General features: G+C 43.6%; 1 protein-coding gene across 4 annotated transcripts in view; it reads right to left on the bottom strand.

Annotated features, from left to right (window-relative positions):
* The window catches only part of LOC121459812 (E3 ubiquitin-protein transferase MAEA), a 39381-nt gene extending 19688 nt beyond the window's left edge, over positions 1–19693 (bottom strand). The window contains exons 1-2 of one of the 4 annotated variants that reach the window (XM_041669837.1): positions 19154–19253; positions 18021–18207 (exon numbers count right to left, since the gene is read on the bottom strand). Coding sequence is in view for 1 of the 4 variants with exons in the window: in XM_041669836.1 (XP_041525770.1) it covers positions 19154–19222 (69 nt within the window). In the remaining 3 variants the exon portion in view is untranslated. Of the gene's footprint in view, positions 1–18020; positions 18208–19153; positions 19278–19553 lie in introns of those variants that run through there. The other 3 variants (XM_041669838.1, XM_041669839.1, XM_041669836.1) reach the window with 3 other exon arrangements.
* Positions 19694–20500: the final 807 nt, after the last annotated feature.

The following is a 20500-nucleotide window of genomic DNA, read 5'->3' as shown; positions in this document are numbered from 1 at the left end:
CCTGTATTTTGCCCAGCAACCTTTTATACCTCTACTCCTTCTGTAGAGACCCACCGGCCAGAAAGAACACAAAACATCCTTGTCAATTACAGACCACAAGGAAGTTCCCCTGCCGGTCATGGGGAGTGAGGGCAGCTGGATCACAACAGTCTACAATAGCTCAGACCTCTTATTAACTCTTCATCCTGCATTAACCCATAATGGTTGTCTGTGTTGGGCTAATATGATGGCATAGACCTGAAAGGTACTGTGACAGTTCCTAATACTGTCAGCTGAGTGTCCTTCTGGGGTTCTGCATTGAACATCTCTTCCCAGCCAGCCATCACGCCTGAGTCTAACCTTAGAAGAGCCTAGTGTCAACTTTCCTTGGTTAGACTTAGACACATGCTTGTCAGGCACCCCTCTTTACTCCCTTCTTTAGCTTACCTTCCCCCTCCCCAGACTCCAGCATAATGGTCTGCTCCTCCTAGGGCCTAGGCCAGGTGCCTGCATCTCATCTAAGACTAGAGAATGAGTAAAGTAGCTGACTACTCTCAGGGCCTCTTAGAACATGTCTCATAGTATAGTCAACAATCAAGAAGGAGCTTCCAAACCAGCTTCTTCCTTTTACCCATACCTTTCCCAGACCTGGAAACCAGTCCTCTTTTCTCTGCCCCTTTCCAGACACAAATGCTCCCCTCATTGAGTTATGCCAGGTGATTCCAAACTGTAAGTTCCAAAGGGCTCTGGAGAATGAACAGCAGAATTAAGACCCAAGCTAAATCACCACTCACAGATAAGGACAGTCTAAAGACATTTCTAGATACGCAAGTCTGAAAAGTTCAGCAAGCACAAATTTTCTCTGGGAGGAAAATGTCTCAAGACAGTATTCAATAAGGCGAAACAGGAAATCTATAAGGGAAGACAACAGACACAGGACATGATACTAAAAAAGATGGTAACTAACATGCCTATACATGTAATAGACTTTAAGGAAAAACTGCGGAAATAAGGCAAAATACTAAATATATACTCTTCACAAAAAAGACAAATGAGGCAGCAAGGATGTTTACAAGTAGCAGAAAACAACAGCATAAAGAACAACCTGCAGGATGGTATATAAGCCACGTGTCTAACACTTGCATTACTGGTACTTGGAGGTGAAGGTAGGAATATAAGTACAAAGCCTGTCTAGGTGATACACATCACATTCCAAGGACACCTAAGATACATAGAAAGATCCTGTCTCAAAAAAAAGAAAAATATCTCTTAAACTCAGCAAAAAAAAAAAAAGTGTGTAAAGTCTCTAAAGATGCTATGCAAGAATATAAATGATGGGGTGTGGGGGGAGGAGACATGGCTCATTCCCAGAACTCACACCAGGCAACTCAAACCAGCTTGTGCTCCAGCTCCCAGAGATCAACACCTTCTTTTGGCCTCTAAGGGTACTATATGCATCCCTGTATCCCTCCATCCCTCCTTCCATTATCATTATCTCTCTCCTCTCTCCTCTCTCTCTCTCTCACACACACACACACACACAGTGGGATTAAAAAGGAAACATTTTTTTTTCTTTTAGTTTTTAGAGACAGGGTTTATCTATGTAACCATGGGTGTCCTGAAACTTATTTTATAGAACAGAGTAGCCTTGAACCCAGAGATCTGCCTGCCTCTGCCTCTCAAGTGCTGGGATTAAAGACATGTGCCACATGCTCAGCAAAAAAAGAAATCTAAAAACAAACAAGTAAACAAATAAAAGATGCTATTATCACTCGAGTGGAAAAATACAAATTAAAACCACAATGAAGCATTGCCTCATTCATATCTGTTAGGATGGCTTTTACCAAAATAAAATGTAGCCAGGCATGATGGCACTGAGGAGAGCAGAGGCAGGCACACAGACCTCGTCTCTAAATAACAACAAAACCACACTGAAACCACACCATGTATTAGCAAAGTGTCTTGCTGGTGAGGACAGGAATGGCACCGTTAATGGTGAACCACCAGAGGATTACCATGAACAATTGTTGCGGTCTCCTCAGAGTTCTGCAGTCACAACAACTTCAAGGCAGACAGTTGAGATGGTCCAGCCTCACAGACTACTCTAGCCAGGACTTCAGATAAGCCTTGCACTTTCCCATTACACAGAGACTAGATTAAAAAACGTTACTGCTAGTTTTCTTAGGATTTGACCATTATCTCAATTTTCTCAGGATCCCCTGGGGATGCTGTCACCCTCTGGCAACAGGAAGGAGTCTAGAGAACAAAATGCCTACATCCCCAAGAAGTGGGATAGATGGTTTTGGTCATTCGGTGGGTTATGGATGTTTGTTATCATTTAGTGGGAATACAGGAATATAGGACTAAAGACAACTAACTATTCATCTCAAATATTTTACACACTGGAATGGATGTATGTATATGGATACAAATTTAAGGTTATTTTTGACATACCATATATATTTTTCTACTCTTGTTTAAGCTATCTATGCAGCTCATTTAAAAATGTAATATAAAGTTCTAGTCCTTGAAAGCTATTATTTCTGTTTAGGATAATTAAAAAATACAGGTTAGTAGTTACTTATCTATAATAATCAAGCTTGTAGTTACATTAGGTATGTTTACAAGGTTAAACAGAGATATATTTTAGATAGACAGACGATGTTCAAACATTTCAGAGACCTACAGAATATGGCATTTAAGATGTTTAATAACCTAATGCTTTTCATGACAGTCAGACACGTTGCTCCTGGCAGCACCAATCTTCTTAATAAAAGGATGATGAGTATAGAAGAACCTCCATAATATGGAGCTCACATTCATTGTGGTAAAGCTAGCCATTTGAGCAAGAAACTGCCCTTGCCTCAAATACAGACAGTATACTATACAAACTGGACAGGAAAAACACAAAGGAAAAAGACCCCTAAACTTGGTCAAGATAAGATACAGCAGTCCTTCAAATTAATGTTTCATATAAAAGTCTGTCAGATATTCTAGGCCTGGAAGCCAAAGATGGATGCCCCAATGTTGCAGAGAAACTCTGGGCGACTGTCCAGGCAGCCAGTTGCTCTCGTTTCTATAATTTTGGAAGTTGCTTGTTCTGCACTTCCTGTTTACTCATGTAATATATCCTTCTTGGGTCTCTGATGGAGTTGAAGAAGAGATAGTTACAGTTTTTCTTGTTACCAAATTCAGAAAAGAAACTTACATAAGAAATGTAAAGTCTAAAAGGTTGAGAAACATAAAAGCTTAAACTTTTATCTAAGAAAATGACTTGAGGTCTAAAAAGATCATTTGGGGATGGTAATACGAGTTAGGATAGAAAGTAAATTAGATACACAACTTTGGATTCACCAAGATAGGACAGATAATGGAGTATTTTCTCTGAATTTGTCAAGTGCAAATGGACTGGATATTGTAAATACAATTCTTACTTTATAAGTGTTCTTATTGAGTATAGTTTTACTATGTTAAAGCTAAAACCTTTCTTTTTATTTAGACAAGGGGGAAATGTGTAATATTTAACTACGCAAAGATGAGTTGCATTTGTGTTGCAAAATATTTGTCTAACTATGTAAAGATGTGTTGTATAGCTGGGCAGTGGTGGCGCACGTCTTTAATCCCAGCACTTGGGTGGTAGAGGCAGGCTGATATCTGTGAGTTCGAAGCTAGCCTGGTCTACAGAGTGAGTTCCAGGACAGGCTCCAAAGCAATAGAGAAAGCTTGAAAAAAACAAAAAACAAAACAAAACAAAAGTTGCATTTGTTTAACTATATAAAGATGTGTTGCTGTTTTACCTTGCCTGCCTAAGGCACCTGACTGGTTTAATAAAAAGTTACATGGCCAGTAGCTAGGGAGGAGGAATAGGAACTTCCAGGCAGGGAGAGTAAGTAGAAGGAATTTAGGCTCAGGGGAGAATAAAGAAAAGAAAGATGATGACAGGGAGACACTAGGGGCCACCCAGCCAGACATAGAGAAAGCAGGAAAGCAGGACATACAGAATAAAGGAAAGGTGAAAAGCCCTGAGGCAAAACATAGATGAATAGAAACAGGTTAAATTAAGTTAAAAAAAGCTAGTGGGACAAGCCTAAGCTAAGGCTGAGCATTCATAATTAATACTAAGTGTCTATTTGGGAGTTGGTTGGCAGCCAAAGAAAATGCCAACTACAGACAACCACATATGATAGCAGGCCCACTTCTGAGTGTGCATCAAATCTACAAGATGTTTGCATACCATGTTTACTACAACCCCAACAGCAGCCATCTGGGTATTCACTGACAAATGAATGAAGAAAATGCAGCATATACATATAATTCAGCCTTACAGTGGAAAGTCCTGCCACATACCAAAATATGGATGAAACCTGAGGACATCATGTTAAGTAAGACGAGCTAACCACAAAATGACAAAACTGTCATTGAACAAGACTCCCAAAAAGATCAAAGTCTACTAAACAAGACTCTTAAAAACTACAAGCTCTCAGAGAAAAAAGTAGGATGCACAGTAATTCTCTAATGGCAGAACTTCAGTTCTATAAGACTGAATTTTCCAGAGACCTCATGCACCATGAGGGTACACACAAGTAAGAGCGCACACACTGTACACTTTAACAATTCTATGTTGTGCTTTTACTACAAAAAAATGTTTAAGCCGGGCGGTGGTGGCGCACACCTTTAATCCCAGCACTCGGGAGGCAGAGGCAGGCGGATCTCTGTGAGTTCGAGACCAGCCTGGTCTACAGAGCGAGTTCCAGGACAGGCTCCAAAGCCACAGAGAAACCCTGTCTCGAAAAACCAAAAAAAAAAAAAAGTTTAAATTTCAGGGTGGAATGTGGCTCAGTTGGGACAAACAATGCTTTCCAGAGTACACGAAACCCTGAATTTGTTCCCCAACAGTGCATACACAAACTGCATAGTGGTGGTGCACACCTGCAATCCTAGCACTCAGGAAGAGGAAGCAGGAGGATAAGAAGTTCAAGATTAGATCCTTTCTGACTACATAGTAAGTCTGAGGCAAAAGAAACCAACTAACAATTTTGATATAATATGAGCAATGGTACGTGATATCAAGACTTAATACTATAGCTTAGCATGGTGGCATGGAATCCAAGGCAGAAAGTTAGTGAGTTTGAGCTTGGGCTGCATAAGATCCCATGTCAACACCATTACCATAGACCAAACCAAACCACAACAAAAAGAAGTAACTATAAACCTTTGTGATTCCCTTAACAAGGTGCTGGTCTGAGCTTAGAGATAGACCAAATGAGAGTGGAGAAACCACAAATAGAGTCCAACATCAACCATACATGTCCAGCCACAAGGCCAAGGGAAATTGTAGTCATTATGACAATAGCAGGACTGGAAACTCCCCTCAAAGTAGTGAAAACTAAGCCATGCGTAATACATCTATCAAGACCACTCTGAAGCAGATCACATATCCAAAAATAGGAGCTGACACTTTCTATTAATCATTTGAGGAAGAAACAAGACATTGTCATGATCTTTAAGAGGACACAAGCTTTGTAAATGACACAAACCACACAACCTGTGAAGAAAAACTCATCAACGCTCTTTACCAAACCCAAACTTCTGCTCTGTAGACAACAACCTAGGAAAGAGAACAGAAGCCAGACTGGAAGGAAGCCCCTGGAATATACACATCTAGCATGACTCCTTTCAGGGGAAATGTGGAGCGCTTACAAACAATTTAAAATGAGAATAGCAAAAATCCTATTCTCAAAACAGGCCAGAGTATCAGCAGGAATGCCATCCAAAACGACATATGGAAGACCTACAATGCTGGTTTTTTGTGACCAGGAAATATAAAGGAAAACTGTAAAAGAAAAGTGGTTATTCCTAGGCAGAATCTTGATTTGGCCACAGACTTTGGGTGTCTGTGAGCATGTTTCTGGATGAGTAAGTCAGTCCTCAGTAAAACTGATGGCCTCTCTGGTGCGGGTCTCATCCAATCAGCTGAAGAACTGAACAGAACACTTAGGACCCCAATCTGTATCCAGCTGGTACACGGTGCCCATCCCCCACTTTGTACTAAGTCTTTAAAACCAGATTCATCTTAACTCAGAGCATGTAACATTCCCAGTGCTCTCCAGACACACAAGTTCACAGCGGCCCTGAAAGAATGTAGTACATATATGTGATGGGCAACTCCTCTGAGTCTGGGCTTCACATCACTGATGAGGAAGGGACACAGGTGGAGATGATGTGAGTCACAGACCATGCCTGGCTTCCTAACCTGGTCACTGAACAGACTTTAAAACAACTGCTCATGTATGCAGAGCGTTGTGTACCCTAGCCAACCAACAGATCTGGCCATGAGGCCACTTCATTTGTCAGTCAAGCCAACACTTACAATTTTAAAAAAGGAATGTTGTTACTATTTATGTAATTCACATACTCTAAGACCCTCTTCAAAAGATAACACTTAGGAGGTTTGATTGTAATTACAAGGTTGTGAAACCATTACCACCATCTATAAGAGAGTGTTTTCATAACCACATCACGGCCATTCCTCAAGACACAAGCATAGGCCATGACTCCGTCTCTGTTCTTGAAATCTCACACAAATGGAACAACAGGTTTTGTCTGTCTATTTTTGGTTGTTGTTGTTTCTGAGACTGATCATGATGTGGCATATACCAGTGCTTTGCTCTCTTTCTAGATGATGAGCAATCCTGTATTAATAACTGTTATGCACACACATTAAGACTGCATGTACTTTGGGGCAATTATGAATAAGATTGTGAAAGTTTTTGTACCTTGTATAGACAGCAACTACCTAATGCCTAGGGTGTTTCAAAAGGAGGCACCATTGTTTTTCACTCCCATCAACAGCACCTGAAGGTTTCCGATTTCTCCACATCTCCCCACCCCATTATAGCAGAAGGAAGTAGTGTGTCCCAGTGGCTTTGGTTTGCATTTCCTTGATTACTAAAGACACTGAGCACCTTCTTATGTGCTTACTGGCTATCTGTGGATCTTTTCTGGAGAAAGTCTTCAAATTGTTTTTGTTTTTGGAATGCATGTAGGTGCATATGCACAAGTGTGTGTACAGGCCAGAGGTTGACATTTATGGTGTCTCTATTTTATTGGGGTAGGGTTTCCTGCCCAATCCAGAGCTTGTCAATTTGACTAGTCTAGAGACAGCCAGCTGTTTTGGGATACCCTGCCTCAGTCTTCCACATGCTAGGATTACAGGTGGGCTACAGGTAGCCTTCCGTAACAAGGCTTTATGCGGGGGGTCCTGGGATCTGAACTCAGGTCCTCAAGTCTGCATAGTGAGAACTTTGCTTTATCTACCATGTCTGCTCATTTTTAAAATTTAAGTCATTACTCAACAGTAAGATTTCTTCATATAGCTCAACACGTGCTCTTATCAGATCGGTGATTTGCAAATGTTTCTTCCTATTTTGTGAACAATTATCTTGGTCAGCTCAGCTTATACACTCAACTATAGAAGTTAAAAAGGCTGAAAATCTTGGAGCAAGGTCCTGGCAGTGCTGGATCTAGCAAAAATTCTCTTGCTTGCTATAACCCCACATTTTCTTTTGGTCTTCATATGAAAACATTAGAGAGTAGGAACACAGCTCAGTGGGCAAAAGGACTTGTTCCCAAGCCTGCGACCTGAGTTCGATGCCTGGAACCTCATACAAGGAGAACTGGCTCCTGAAAGCTGTTCTCTCTACTCATGCATGCCCATACATGTACATACAAAATAAATGAATGCAAACAAAAAACACAATAATCCAGGCTGGGATTAGTGTCACTCACAGTACAATGCTTGACTAGCATGCACAAAGTCCTATGCTCCATCTCAAGCATCACATCAAACCAGCTATGGTGGCACATGCCTGTAATCCCAGCACTTACAAGGAAGAGCAGGAGAATGGAAGAAGACGATCAGTTGATAGAACACATGTGATATGACAGTAAACAGGGAAAATACAGGTAAAAAGGTGTAAGGAGGGATGGGGAAGAGAAGGGGTGGGGGAAGGGTAATCAAATTGAGTATTAAAAAGTCATATGAAAACCTATTTTGTAAGCTAATTGAAAACTGTAATTAAAAGAAGTTTGAACCAGGCAGTGGTGCACACACCTTTAATTCCAGCACTCAGGAGGCAGAGGCAGGTGGATCTCTGTGAGTTTGAGGCCAGCCTGGTCTACAAGAGCTAGTCCAGGACAGCCAGGGCTGTTACACAGAGAAGCCCTGTCTTAAAAAAAGAAAAAAAAAAAAAAAGGTTTGAATGTAGTCACCCTGCATGGGTAAATTATACTGCTCCCAAAGCCATAAATTAAATAAAAATCCTAGTACCAGGTGTGGAGTGCCTCCCCTAAGTTGTTGGCCACTGAAGTGCGAGAGGTCCCTAAAACAATACAGGCTACTTTACTGCCATTGTTCAAGGCTGCCAATCAGAATTGGATGGTTATGACCCCATTGCTGAAAACACCACACACTTTGGTGCCAGGACTTGGAAACTTCCTTCTTTCTGGATAACTTTCACAGTGTTGGAAGGTGCTACACAGGCTGCTAGGAGAGGAAAAATAGCCATCAACAAACTTACTCAGCTATGAAGCCTGCCAGCAAAGAGTTGACCACTTTTGCAATAGCAGTATGAACGTTATGAGGGTTAGTAACCAACCATTTTCTGATTGGATTTTAGATCTACTACACAGGAGGAATTCACATTTGGTACTGTAAACCTGGTCAAAAGTCTATGGCTGGTTTCCTTTTAGGGAACCTATTAAGGCTGTTTTGTGGTCAAGCTGTCAAACTGCTTAAGTATTTATTAACTATAGACGAGTGATGCTCTCAGTATTGGTCAGAGAAGCTTCTCTGTGTAGTGAGCAACAGTTTAACAAGACTCATAACTGATCAAAGTGTTGAAAGTACATGACCGTCCTGTGCTGGATCCCAAATGGGACATCTGTGCCACTCCCTCCAAAGCTCGAGGCATACTCAAGAGGGAGTAGAAAGAATGTAACTGCCACAGGATGGGGAGAGGGCTGTGAAACAGTTTTCTGGACATGACATGGTGGTTGTACTTACGAGCTCACAGCAGCTGTGGTCACGATGGGGCCCATCAGCATTCCATTATGGACTGCAAAGGGGCTCACGAGGCCACACCACTCCTTGAGGAGCTACTGGCAACTAGAGGTTGCTGGAGGAATGGGTGTTATTTCTTCAGTGGTATATAGCACTGTTGCCCATGCTCCAATAGATAACCCCCATCCATCCTCCTGCAAGTAACTCTATACTCACTGGTTCACAAAATATAAAACGAGATTAAGTAAGGGACTTGTTGAAAGAAAGTAGATTTAGTACTGATTAGGAGAATCAGAGGATAGGGAAGGTAAAAATGAACACACACACACACACACACACACACACATATATATATATATACACACACATGAATACATCAAAGAATTTTAAAAATTGCAAATGGAGGACTGGAAATGGCTCAACAGTTACAAGTACTTGCTGCTCTTGCAGAAGACATGGGATTGGTTTCCAGCACCCACGAGGTGGTTCACAACTGTCTGTATCCAGTTGTAGTTGATCCTTCACTCTCTTCTGGACTCCATAGGCACCAGGCACACAGGGTACACTTACATAAATGCAGGCAAAATATTCATACACACAACTTTTAAAATATTTAAAAATTGCAAATGTGACAAGAGGTTAAAAATAAAACTTGGGGCCAGGTGGTGGTGGCGCACGCCTTTAATCCCAGCACTCGGGAGGAAGAGGCAGGTGAATCCCTGTGAGTTTGATGCCAGCCTGGTCTACAAGAGCTAGTTCCAGGACAGCCAGGGCTGTTATACAGAGAAACCCTGTCTCGAAAAACAAACAAACAAACAAACAAACAAAATAAACAAATAAAACTTGGATGAGGTATGTTTAAAGCAAAAATGCTAAACTAAAAAAAAAAGTTCCTCATCCTTGGCTATATATAGCACATTTTATCTGTTCCAAATTGAACCATTCTCAAAGATTACACCACAAGGACTGGGGCTTCAGCATACATTTTTTAGGGGTTGGACATGGGCACACTTACTTTGAATGACAGTCTTTTCATTTTCGCAGCTTCCCACAAACCAGTCTTTTATTTGGGGCTCCTTGTGCTCAGGTGTTAAGAAACCACAGACTAACTCAAGGTTAGAGTTATCTTGTATATTGTGCTAGAAGCTTTATAATTTTAGAACTTTCATTTAGTTCTTTTGACTTATTTTTAGCTCTTGGATATTTTGTAATATAGGGACCCAACTACATTTTGTTTGTGAAAACCCAGTTATTTTCAGCACTTGTTGAAAACACTATTCTTGATCTGTCTTGACATACTTGCTAAAATAAATTACTCTAAATATATGGGTTAAAAGCTGAATGTGGGGCTAGAGAGATGGCTCAGTGGTTAAGAGCATTGCCTACTCTTCCAAAGGTCCTGAGTTCAATTCCCAGCAACCACATGGTGGCTCACAACCATCTGTAATGAGGTCTGGTGCCCTCTTCTGGTCTACAGACATATACACAGACAGAATATTGTATACATAATAAATAAGTATTCTAAAAAAAAAAGATGGATTCTGTTTTTAAAAAAAGCTGAGTGTGTAGTGCAGTATTGGTACAGTGCTTGGCTTTGTGTGTAAAGAGTAAAGTGTTGGGTTCAATCCTCAGCAATGTACAAACAAATGCCTACTTTAATTTTGGTAGCTATATCTATTCTTTTTTTTGTTTTGTTTTGTTTATGTTTTGAGACAGAGTTTTTCTGTGTAGCTCTGGTCTTCTTGGACCAGTAGGGCCTAAAATTCACAGAGATCTGTCTGCCTCTGCCTCCCACTCCCAAGTGCTTGGATTAAAGGCATGTGCCACCACCACCCCTCTTGCTATGTCTATTCTTTTGCCAATATCATGCAATCTTACATCTCCATAAGAAGTTTGAAACCCAAAATTCCAAGTTCTTAACTGCTGCTTATCAGGTTGCCTTGACTAGTCTGGGTTCCTGAGTCATACTGTTGATTTACAAACAGCTTGCTAATTTCTACAAAAATGCCAGCTGAGATTTTGATGTAGATCATGTTGAGTCTGCACATTAATTCAGGCAGTAATGCTATCCTAACAATCCTGCCTTATTCTTACATATTGTATTATTTTGGTACAACAGTAAATCAAATTTTCTTAATTTCCTTTTAGGCTGCTCCCTTCTAAGGTACAGAAATACAAAATATAATATACTTATTCTTATATACTGCTTTTGTATTCTGCAACAACAATGAACTAACTCATCAAGTCTAATAGCTTGTGTGTTGGTGGGCATTCCTTCAGCTTGCATGATCATGTCATCTGCAGATAGTCTTGCTTTTTCCTTTCCAGTCTCCAAGATATGGCTTCTTGTCTGTCTGCCCTGACCACAATTTCCAGGCCAAAGTTAAATGAAGTGCTGAGGAGTGACATCTGTCCTGTATCTTAGGGGAAGCTTTCAGTCTCTGACCACTAGGCATTATGTTAATTGCTTTTTTGAAGACTTTTTATTGGGTTGAGAAAGTTGGTATTTTCATCTTGAAAAGATTTTACTTTGTATTCACTTAGATGATGGTGTAGTTTTTGTCCTTTATTCCATTAATATGTCCATTATACTGATTTCCACAAGGTGAGCTAACTTTGCATTTCTGGGAGAACTCATTTGACATTAATGTGCGATTCTACTGGTTTGAGGAATGTCAGCCAGCCCAGACTGACTACAGTCTCTTCTTGATCTCCTGATTTTCCTGCTTCCATTTCCCAAGTGCTGGGAGCTTAGATTTAGATATTGCGGAGTGTTTTAGCATGTAGCTATCCAGTACTGGGCTTTTTCACAATTGGGAAGTTTTTAACAACTGTCTTTGCATGTTACAGCGTCATTACAGTTATCACTCATGTGATCACTAAGATCCCAACTACCAGGGTCGAGCTTGGGTGCTGCGCCATAAAGAATGAGAGTCAGCTGTGAGCCTGGGAAAGTCAGGCAAGTGGCTACTGTGGAAGCCAAACAGGAATGTGCCTCAAGACTATGGAGGTCAAATAGAACACCAGGATACCTGCTGATAGGTTGCTATAGATGGACACATGGTCACAGCATAGGGTCTAAGCACTATAAATATAGTTATAGCATGACCAAGGGCAATGTGGGCAAAAGCAGAGGTGAGGCTACTCCAGAGATAGTAAACAAGATAAGCTAAGAGAGAATGTGACAATTTGCTCACTGGATAACTAAAAGGCAGTCATTATTTGTACATCTTTTAATTGTGAGAGATGGAGATGGGCAAGGATAGGGGACAGATAACTTATTTCTAATCATCAGAACAAGACAATGGGCATAGGCAGGCAGGCCACAATGGAAACCAAGTATTGAGCACAGCCCATGGGGAGTGGCACAAGCAGAAGAGTTTAAGGTGAAAGTACTTGTGTGCAAGAGACCCTCCAAGTGAGCTGTCCGGGCCTTCAGAAGCGGGGCAACTGCTTGAATCAACGCAGAATCCACAGATGGCTGACTCTAGGCTGAAATTTAGCAGTAAGAATGCTGGACATCTAGGGGCAGGAGGTCGATGTTGCAATTCCAGAGCAAAAGTAGGTTAGAGAACAGATACAAAACGAAACAAGGAAGGATGCATATGCTTGCATCCTGGAATTCAAATAAATGCACAAAAGTGACATAAAATTTTAAGGAATTTTCCAACCAGACAGTAAAGAAATTAATTTGGCCAATGGCTGTTTATAGTGACTCTGTGCCAGGTACTCTTGGATGTGCTAGGAATATGGCAGTGATCAAAACATATTCTTTTAAGACAGGGTTTCTATGTAGCTTTGGAGCCTGTTCTGGAACTCGCTCTGTAGACCAGGTACCAGGCTGGCCTCAAACTCACAGAGATTTGCCTGTCTCTGCCTCCCAAGTGCTGGGATTAAAGCCATTCACCACCACCACAAGGCTTACTAAAACATATTCTAAAGGAGATGTCTGACAGAAAGAGAAGGAAAAGAAAAAAGACATAAGTGTAGATAATTCTGTAGAACTGTGACTAACACTATAAAGAAACCAAAACTGGGGGTGGGGGCTTCAGAAATGGCTCGGCGATTAAGAGCACTTGCTGCTCCAAAGGATCTGAGGCTTCGTTCCCAGCACCCATGACAAGACTGGAAAATGTAGCTCTAGATATGGGAATCTGATACTTTCAGCCTTCTCAGAGAATGTGCACTCATATGTTCATACCAACATGCAGACACACAAACACCTAACATAATTAAAAATCAATCTTTAAAAATGAGTAATTAAGATGGTTATTATGGTGGCGCACACCTTTAATCCCAGTACTGGGGGAGGCAGAGGTAGGAGGATCTCTTGAGCTTCAGGCCAGCTTGGTCTACAGAGCGAGTTCCAAAGCAGCCAGAGCTATACAGTGAGACTATCCCAAATACCCAAAAATCAGCTGGGCAGTGATGATGCATGCACTAAGGCCACCTCTCAGGGTTAACTGGTGACACCAAAAAGCTAGTAAAAAGAAGATTGAAGAAACAGTAAAAGAACCATAGACTGCCCAGAAAGAAAGAAGAAAACCTGAAGAAACATGTGGTTCAACAGTATGAAGGCAGGAAGAAGAGAAGAAGGTAGAGAGAGCAGCAATAGTTCTTGTCTAAAAACTGGCAGACCAACCCAGTAGGGAGGGGACAGGAAGGAACACCAGTAGACACTTTGAAGATCTAGTGTGGGGCACATGGACCCACAACTGTCAAGATAGGCATGGGCAATTGAGCTGGGAAAGGTCTGAGAAGACAGATGGGTAGGAAAGAGTATCTAAAAGGAGGAAGAGGCTGGGGGACAGGGTATGAGTTGGAGGCCAGCCTGGTCTACATGGCAAGGTACATGACAGTTGGGCCTACAGAGACCTTGGCTCAAGATGGATGAATGGATGGAAGGACGGATGATAGGACATGAGGAAGGATAACCTGGGATAGAGGTAGGTAATGGGTAGCACCAGAGGTTCACAGTCAGGAAAGTTAAGCCAGGCCCACACCTTTAAAAAACAAACAAACCAAAAAAAAAAAAAATCAGAGTTTTCTCCATTTAGACACATTCTGCCAAATAATTACTAGTTGTGACAACAGTGAATAACTCTCTTGAAGTTTTCAAATGGTTCCGACGTCTAACGATTCTGTAACTGCACACCACCAGCAGAGTCTGAACTCTGACACAGTCCCATGAGACTGGTAGTCATGGGACTTCCACAGATGGATACATACACTGACTATACAGGTCAGTCAGTCTCCTTTCTTCTTGGACTGCAGGCCTCTGGGGCAATGTCAGCCAAGACTTTACACAGTTCACAAGGCTTTGCAGCACCAGCTATTATTTCCATGATCACTGGCTCAGGCTGTCAGTCACAGGAGCCCAGTCCCCTTCCACTACTCAATTTCACATTGGTTTCACTGGTATCTTTAAAAATAGAAAGAAAAAAAAAGTTAATGCCAGAGGGTGGTGGCACAAGCCTTTAATCCCAGCACTAGGGAGGCAGAGGCAGGCAAATCTCTAAATTCAAGGCTAATCTGGTCTACAGAGTATCCCAGGATAGCCAGGGCTGCGTGGAGAAACCCTATCTCAAAACAAACAAAAACAGAAGTTTATTTTTTATGTCTGTACATGTGTGTAGAAGCATGAGTGTTAATACAGTATATGAGAACACAGTACAACTTTTGGGAAACTGGTTTCTTCTTCAACTACATGAGTTCCAGGGATCAAAATCAGGTCATCGGGTTTGGCAGGCAGCAGGTGCCTTTACCTACTGAGCCATATTATCGGTGCCTCAACTTAGCAATTCCTCTATCATGATCCACCCACCACAGAGAACTAGGTATTACAAAGTGTTTTGTTTTCCTAATTAAAAAATCTGTTTAAGATAACAACCAAACAGCAATAAAAACCCAGAAGTTATCATGGAATTCAAGCCTTTCTAATCTCAGTGGGCACCCACCTTTCAGAAACACAGAGGTACACCAATGGGACACCCATCTGAAACAGATTCATTCACTCAAATGTCCAACAAATCAAAGACAAGGTGAGTGAGAGGTGGGGACACTTGAGCATCAGGCAGAGTTCTTAAAGAACAAAAGGAATCCAGGTGGGCCCACCAATGGATGGCAGGTTCTAAAAGGAGGACGCTTCAGACTAGAATAGAGAGCACGCTGAAGATCTGGCAGGGTTTGGTGCATAAAGGAGTAAGCAGATTACAATTTACCAAGTACTTAAGAGTGCAAAAAGAATGCACCAAGTACTCTTAGTATCATATAGCCTGCCCACTGAGAAAAGCAGCTTCAAATCTGCATATTAGAAGATCTAGACTGTTGTAGGATACTGCTATACCTACTACCTAATGCAGTGTGTGCCTGTCTCAAGTCAAACTTTTATGATTATCCGCAGCTTTAATACTTGATGATCCTTCCAATCCAGCCAAAACCAAGTTTGCAAAAGTGCTCTAAGTTATAATACAGGGCTTGTATCACACTTTCTGTGTGATATTTCAAGATATGAATTAGCAAAGCAGTAATTGGTCCACCAGTCTTTTATCAAATTCAAGACTGAAATTTTAACTATTCCTGTAAAAATTCCAAGAACACATGAGTTTATGCTCAAAAACACACCTAGGCTTCTGTAAAGCACAGAACAGATCAGCAGCTGTGTCTGTGTGTCTAAGAGAACTAACTGCAGGAGCTAGACACCTGACTAGCTGTCCAAAAGCGGAAAGGGACAGCAGGTGAGATTCAGGAAGGAGCTGGGGTCAGAGCTGGCTGTCCCAGTGTTTTCAGCTCCTGCCACTGGACTGAACAGCTGCTTCCTGACTTAGGTGATGAGCAGAGAAGGTTGGCATGGCACTAGGCCACAGCTATCTGGAGGGAAGTAGGAATACTGATGGAGTGGTGTCTTCAGTAGAGTAATTTGAAGGAAGAAAAATCTTCTGTAACTAAAGATTGCTTAAAACTTAAATCAAACAAGGGATCTAAACTTAAGACGTTGAGCCACAAATCCCAGTTTCCCCTTGCTTCAAAGGGCTGTCATTTACAAACTGGCATCAGAACAGACTTCAGCAGAAAATTCTGCAGTCAGAATACAAGAGGATGTCTTATGAACCACATTTCCAGAGCTTTTGAAGAACACAGAAACAAGTCCCCTAAAGCAACATTCAGTCCAGAGATCCTCATGCTGGTGACTTTGTACCCAGGGCAACCTGGTGATGTCTGGAGGTATTCTGAAGACACTCCTACACCTGGTGGGCAGAGGTTAGAGATACTAGGAAGCATCCTGAAATTCCTGGCCCCAGAAACTGGGAAATTAAGCCTAAAGGTTCCAAGGGCTATAAAAGAAGCCTGTATCAGTTCACCACTATGGAGGAAATATAGGAACAGGAAAGAGTCATGCTCAGGGCATGTCAGCAATAGCACTTCAAAGGAAAACGAAGAGAAAGGAAAAACAGAAAAAGAGTTCCTGCCAGGGGCCTGAGACTGCACAATAGACATCTTAGTCTACTGCTTAAGCCCACCTACAGTTGTCAAGCCTGCACATCTGAGGAGGCCTTGCTTGGCAGGTAAAAAAATCTGTCAATGATAAAAATATATAAATTACGAATTTTTCAGTGAATAAAAAAGTGTAAAGGTCTATCTAGTATACTCCGTTCCCACGACTGTTCAGGAGCCCTCCAGCCCCCAGTCCTCACTTCCTGTGGATCCCAACGCACCATGTCACACCTGCACCTGGACGTTCCTAAGACTGTCCACAAATACATTTCTCCTGGCATCCTGATCGATTCTGTGCCAATACATACTTCTAAATCAAAGCTCTAAAACTTCCCAGTACCCAGCATTAATTACTCTTGAAAAAAATGACAAAAAAAAATGAAGCAAAAAATGTAGCTCAGTTGGCACAGTACTTGCCAACCGTGCAGAAAGTCCTGGATCTGATATCCATCACTGCATAAAGTGGGTGTGGTACACATGCCTGAAATCCCAGCACTCTGGAGCCAGGAGCGGCCGAAATTCAAGGTCATCCTTAGCTACCCAGTGAATTGCAGGCCAGCCAAGACGGTATGAGAGCCCATCTCAAAAAACAAAGAACAAACAAGCAATAGTAACTTATAGGAAAAACATTAACAAAGCAAAGACACACTGTCAACAGAACAGAAATTATATGCTAGGACCTAAAGGACTTGGAGGGAAGTGTTATTTTTTTCCTGGAGGAAGTAGCATTTCTACCCACAAATCTTTGCTTATTGTCACTCTTCCAAAAAAGAAAGAGACAGCAATCTTGTTTAACGACACCACCACCTCTCTGTACCTGCATGAGGATCCACGTAATCATTTTACTCAGAAGCTGTACAACTGCTTTGGAATGCAAAGTGCACTCATGATCACCAGAAGATGTAAGACTGGGAGAATCCTTTCCTGGCCATCCATTTCACTGCCTAAGGCATTCAGTAGGCCAGAGAGGGAGCTCTGGAAACCCTTCCTGTCTGTGGGTCTTAAATTCACCAGCCAAAGCAGAAAACCACGTTCTCCCAAAGCAACTTCCTTGCAACAGGCCTGTAGGCCCTGACTAGGCCCCAAAGTGGTTACAGGTCCACTGATAGCAGTTCCCAGGTACAGCCAACTAGGAGCTGCAGGGTTTCCATCTGTCAATCAACAGAAATCCAACAATGCCAGAAAACTGCGCCTAACTACAGTCCCAGCACTCAGGAGGAAGTACAAAGAGAATTGAGAGTTCAAGGCCAACAGAAGCCTGCTTTAAACAAACAAAAAAAAACAAGGCCTAAGGGTATAGTGCAGTAGCAGAACATTTGCTTAGCACGCACAAGACCTAAGTTTGTCACGAGTCTGTCCCCCCCACCCCCCATAACCCTTCGTTTTGAAGGTGTGGCGAAGAGGCTGGGATGCCAGCATTGTTTGCTCCTTTCCTTGGGCGAATAAAGCATGGGATACAAAACAGCAATTAAATATGGCTGCTCACCTACTGCTGAAGAGGAGCAGCAGGGCCTTGCTTCTGCCCTCCTGTGAAGACCAACTACACCAGAGCAGTCAGATGTCACAGGGACAATGACAGCAGATAACTTCCAGTGAATGCCAAGACGTCCGTGTGCAATACGTGATCGCTCACTTCACCCTAGTGGGAAACAAACGCTCCCTAGGGCTTACATCTGATGAGAGAATGCCAGCAATCAGGTGCCTCCCATACGCACTCCGGGGCTCCCTAAGCACAAGCAGGCAGCCGAGCTTAGAACCTGTGCTCTTCAATCTCGGCTAAACTACCCACCCACCGCCAAGCCACACGGCAACCGCTCGGTCACCACAGAGATAGACACGTTGCCAAGCGCTCCAGAAGAAAGCTGCCCGGCCCTCTGGAGGAATGTAGAACCCCAAGGCTCGGCCGGCCTTCCTAAAAACTACCCGATTTGTTCTCCGAAGGCTTTCTTCCCCGGTGCTTCACCGCCAGTTCATCCGCCACCATCAAACCCCCTTTTAACCGAAGAGCCACTACCAGTCGTCCATCAGGGAGTGAACATTTGTCCTAGAGGAACGCACTGGCGCAGCGACCACCCAAGGTCACGCCCCGGAAACCAAGGGCAAGAGCTGCGCTGGGGACGGCCAGCGAGGCAGGGTGCCACCGGGTCGCCAATGCTCCCCACTGGCCCCCTAATTAGCACCAAGGCATGCCCGCCACGCCCCAGGCCGAGCTTCCGGAAGGACGCCGGGTACCGCCGCGACCCACGCCCGCGACCAGGGGCCCCTAATTCTCCAGTGCCCGCAGCCTCGGCCGTAGCCCTGCTGCCCGCACACGGAATGCCCGCAGCCTCTAGAGTCTAGGCGGAAGGCGGGGCTCAGGCGCCGTCGCCCGGACCTCGGGGGTCCTCAGACCCCGCCGCCCAGCGCCATCAGGTCCCCAGGACGCAGAGAGCTCCCGGGGGCCCCGCCGAAAGGCCCCGGCCCCTGCCTGACGCCCCGGAGAGCCACAGCCCCACCGCCCCCGACCCCGCCCCCGGCCGTGCAGCCCCTGGAGAAGCGGCTCCCGCCGCGCCCCAGCCTCTGCGCCCCCACGGCGCCTTCGAAGGTGCGGAAGCGGCTCTGGCCGCGCCCAGAACGCACCTTGAGGGTCGGGTACTCCTGCACCTTCAGGGTCATGGACAGCTGGGCCGCCGACTCCTGCACCGCCATCTTGGGCCGGCCGAGCGGAGGAGGCGGGTACGCGGCACGCCGGGTAGTGACGTGCGACGCGCGGGGGCAGGCGGAGCGGCTGAGCGCCTGCACCAATCATGTCACTGGACCGCTCGAGAGGAAGAAGTCCCGGGCCAGTCACCGTCCACGGGCTCGACCAATCGTCGACGACTCTAGAGAGCGGCTTCCTCATTGAATTGTCAGCCGGCCTAGTCCGCTGAGGCGGGTTTAGGTAGCCTAGACACCTACGCCGTGTGCATTTTGGCGGTTGGGGCTGGGTAGCGCGCGTTAGGTAGCTGTCTTGTAAACGCCCACACCCCTGCCCACTCACCGGTCACTTCTGGTAGTGGCCACTGGCCCTGTCTCAGTGCTTGGTGGCCATCATCTATTGGTGGTCACTCAGAGGTGCGGTTTTTGCCATCCGGGAACTACTTTCCTTCGTCTCCATTTTCATGGATTAGCAGAGCTGGAGTCCTTACACAGGCTTCCTAATGAAAGATAAAAGTGGATGTTTACCATAGAGTAGGACGGGGCCTGCGAGCAGCTGGGCTTTCCTGCAGGTGATACCAATAAGGAACGCTCGGCAACTGGTTTTGTTAAAAAATGTTGACTCCTTGAATCGGGTCCGAAAGGCACCTAGAGTGTCCAGTGACTGTCAAGTTGGATTCCTGGAGCAATGGTATTGAGTTAACATCTAGCAAGGAACGGAAACTGAACAACGTTGACCTTCCAGGGCCCCCAAGTGAGGGTAATTATTTGTGACTTAGGCTGCACCCTAAAGCACAAGTAGTGATTACCTGCGAATCAGCTTGTCCCCTCAGGCAATAAGGAGTTCTTTTGAACCACTCCACAGAAAACTAATGCTCAACCAGACCACACCTTGACCAGGATTGTTTAGTCATTATAACTCTTACCTCTGCTCAAGTTCTTCCTCTATTTTAAAGTTGACGGTTGGTGGCCAGACAATAAACCTGAGGTCACTGAACCCCTTTATCTGTACAGAATGTGGCATATTAGATTCCTTTCTCTGCATTTCACTTTCTGTTGTTGGATTGAAAGTTTGCAAGCACATAGGTGCTAGGCACTGAATCTGGGTCCTCTTCAAGATGAAGTGCTCTTAACCCATGAGCCATCTCTCCAGCCCTCTCACCTACTTTGAAAATTAAAAATGAAGTTAGGCTTCATTCATTAGGAAATGACTTCTACATTAAATCATCTTTTGTGTTTTATAGAACTTAATTATGTTTTGTATTTGTTCTTTGAGACTTGGTCTTTTAT

Source organism: Microtus oregoni, unplaced genomic scaffold, assembly GCF_018167655.1.
Source record: "Microtus oregoni isolate MIOR12 unplaced genomic scaffold, Mior012 000019F_ref0000042, whole genome shotgun sequence".
NCBI classification, from domain to species: domain Eukaryota; kingdom Metazoa; phylum Chordata; class Mammalia; order Rodentia; family Cricetidae; genus Microtus; species Microtus oregoni.
The sequence above is the reverse complement of the archived record's forward strand: the minus strand, read 5'-3'. Positions and strand labels throughout refer to the sequence as shown.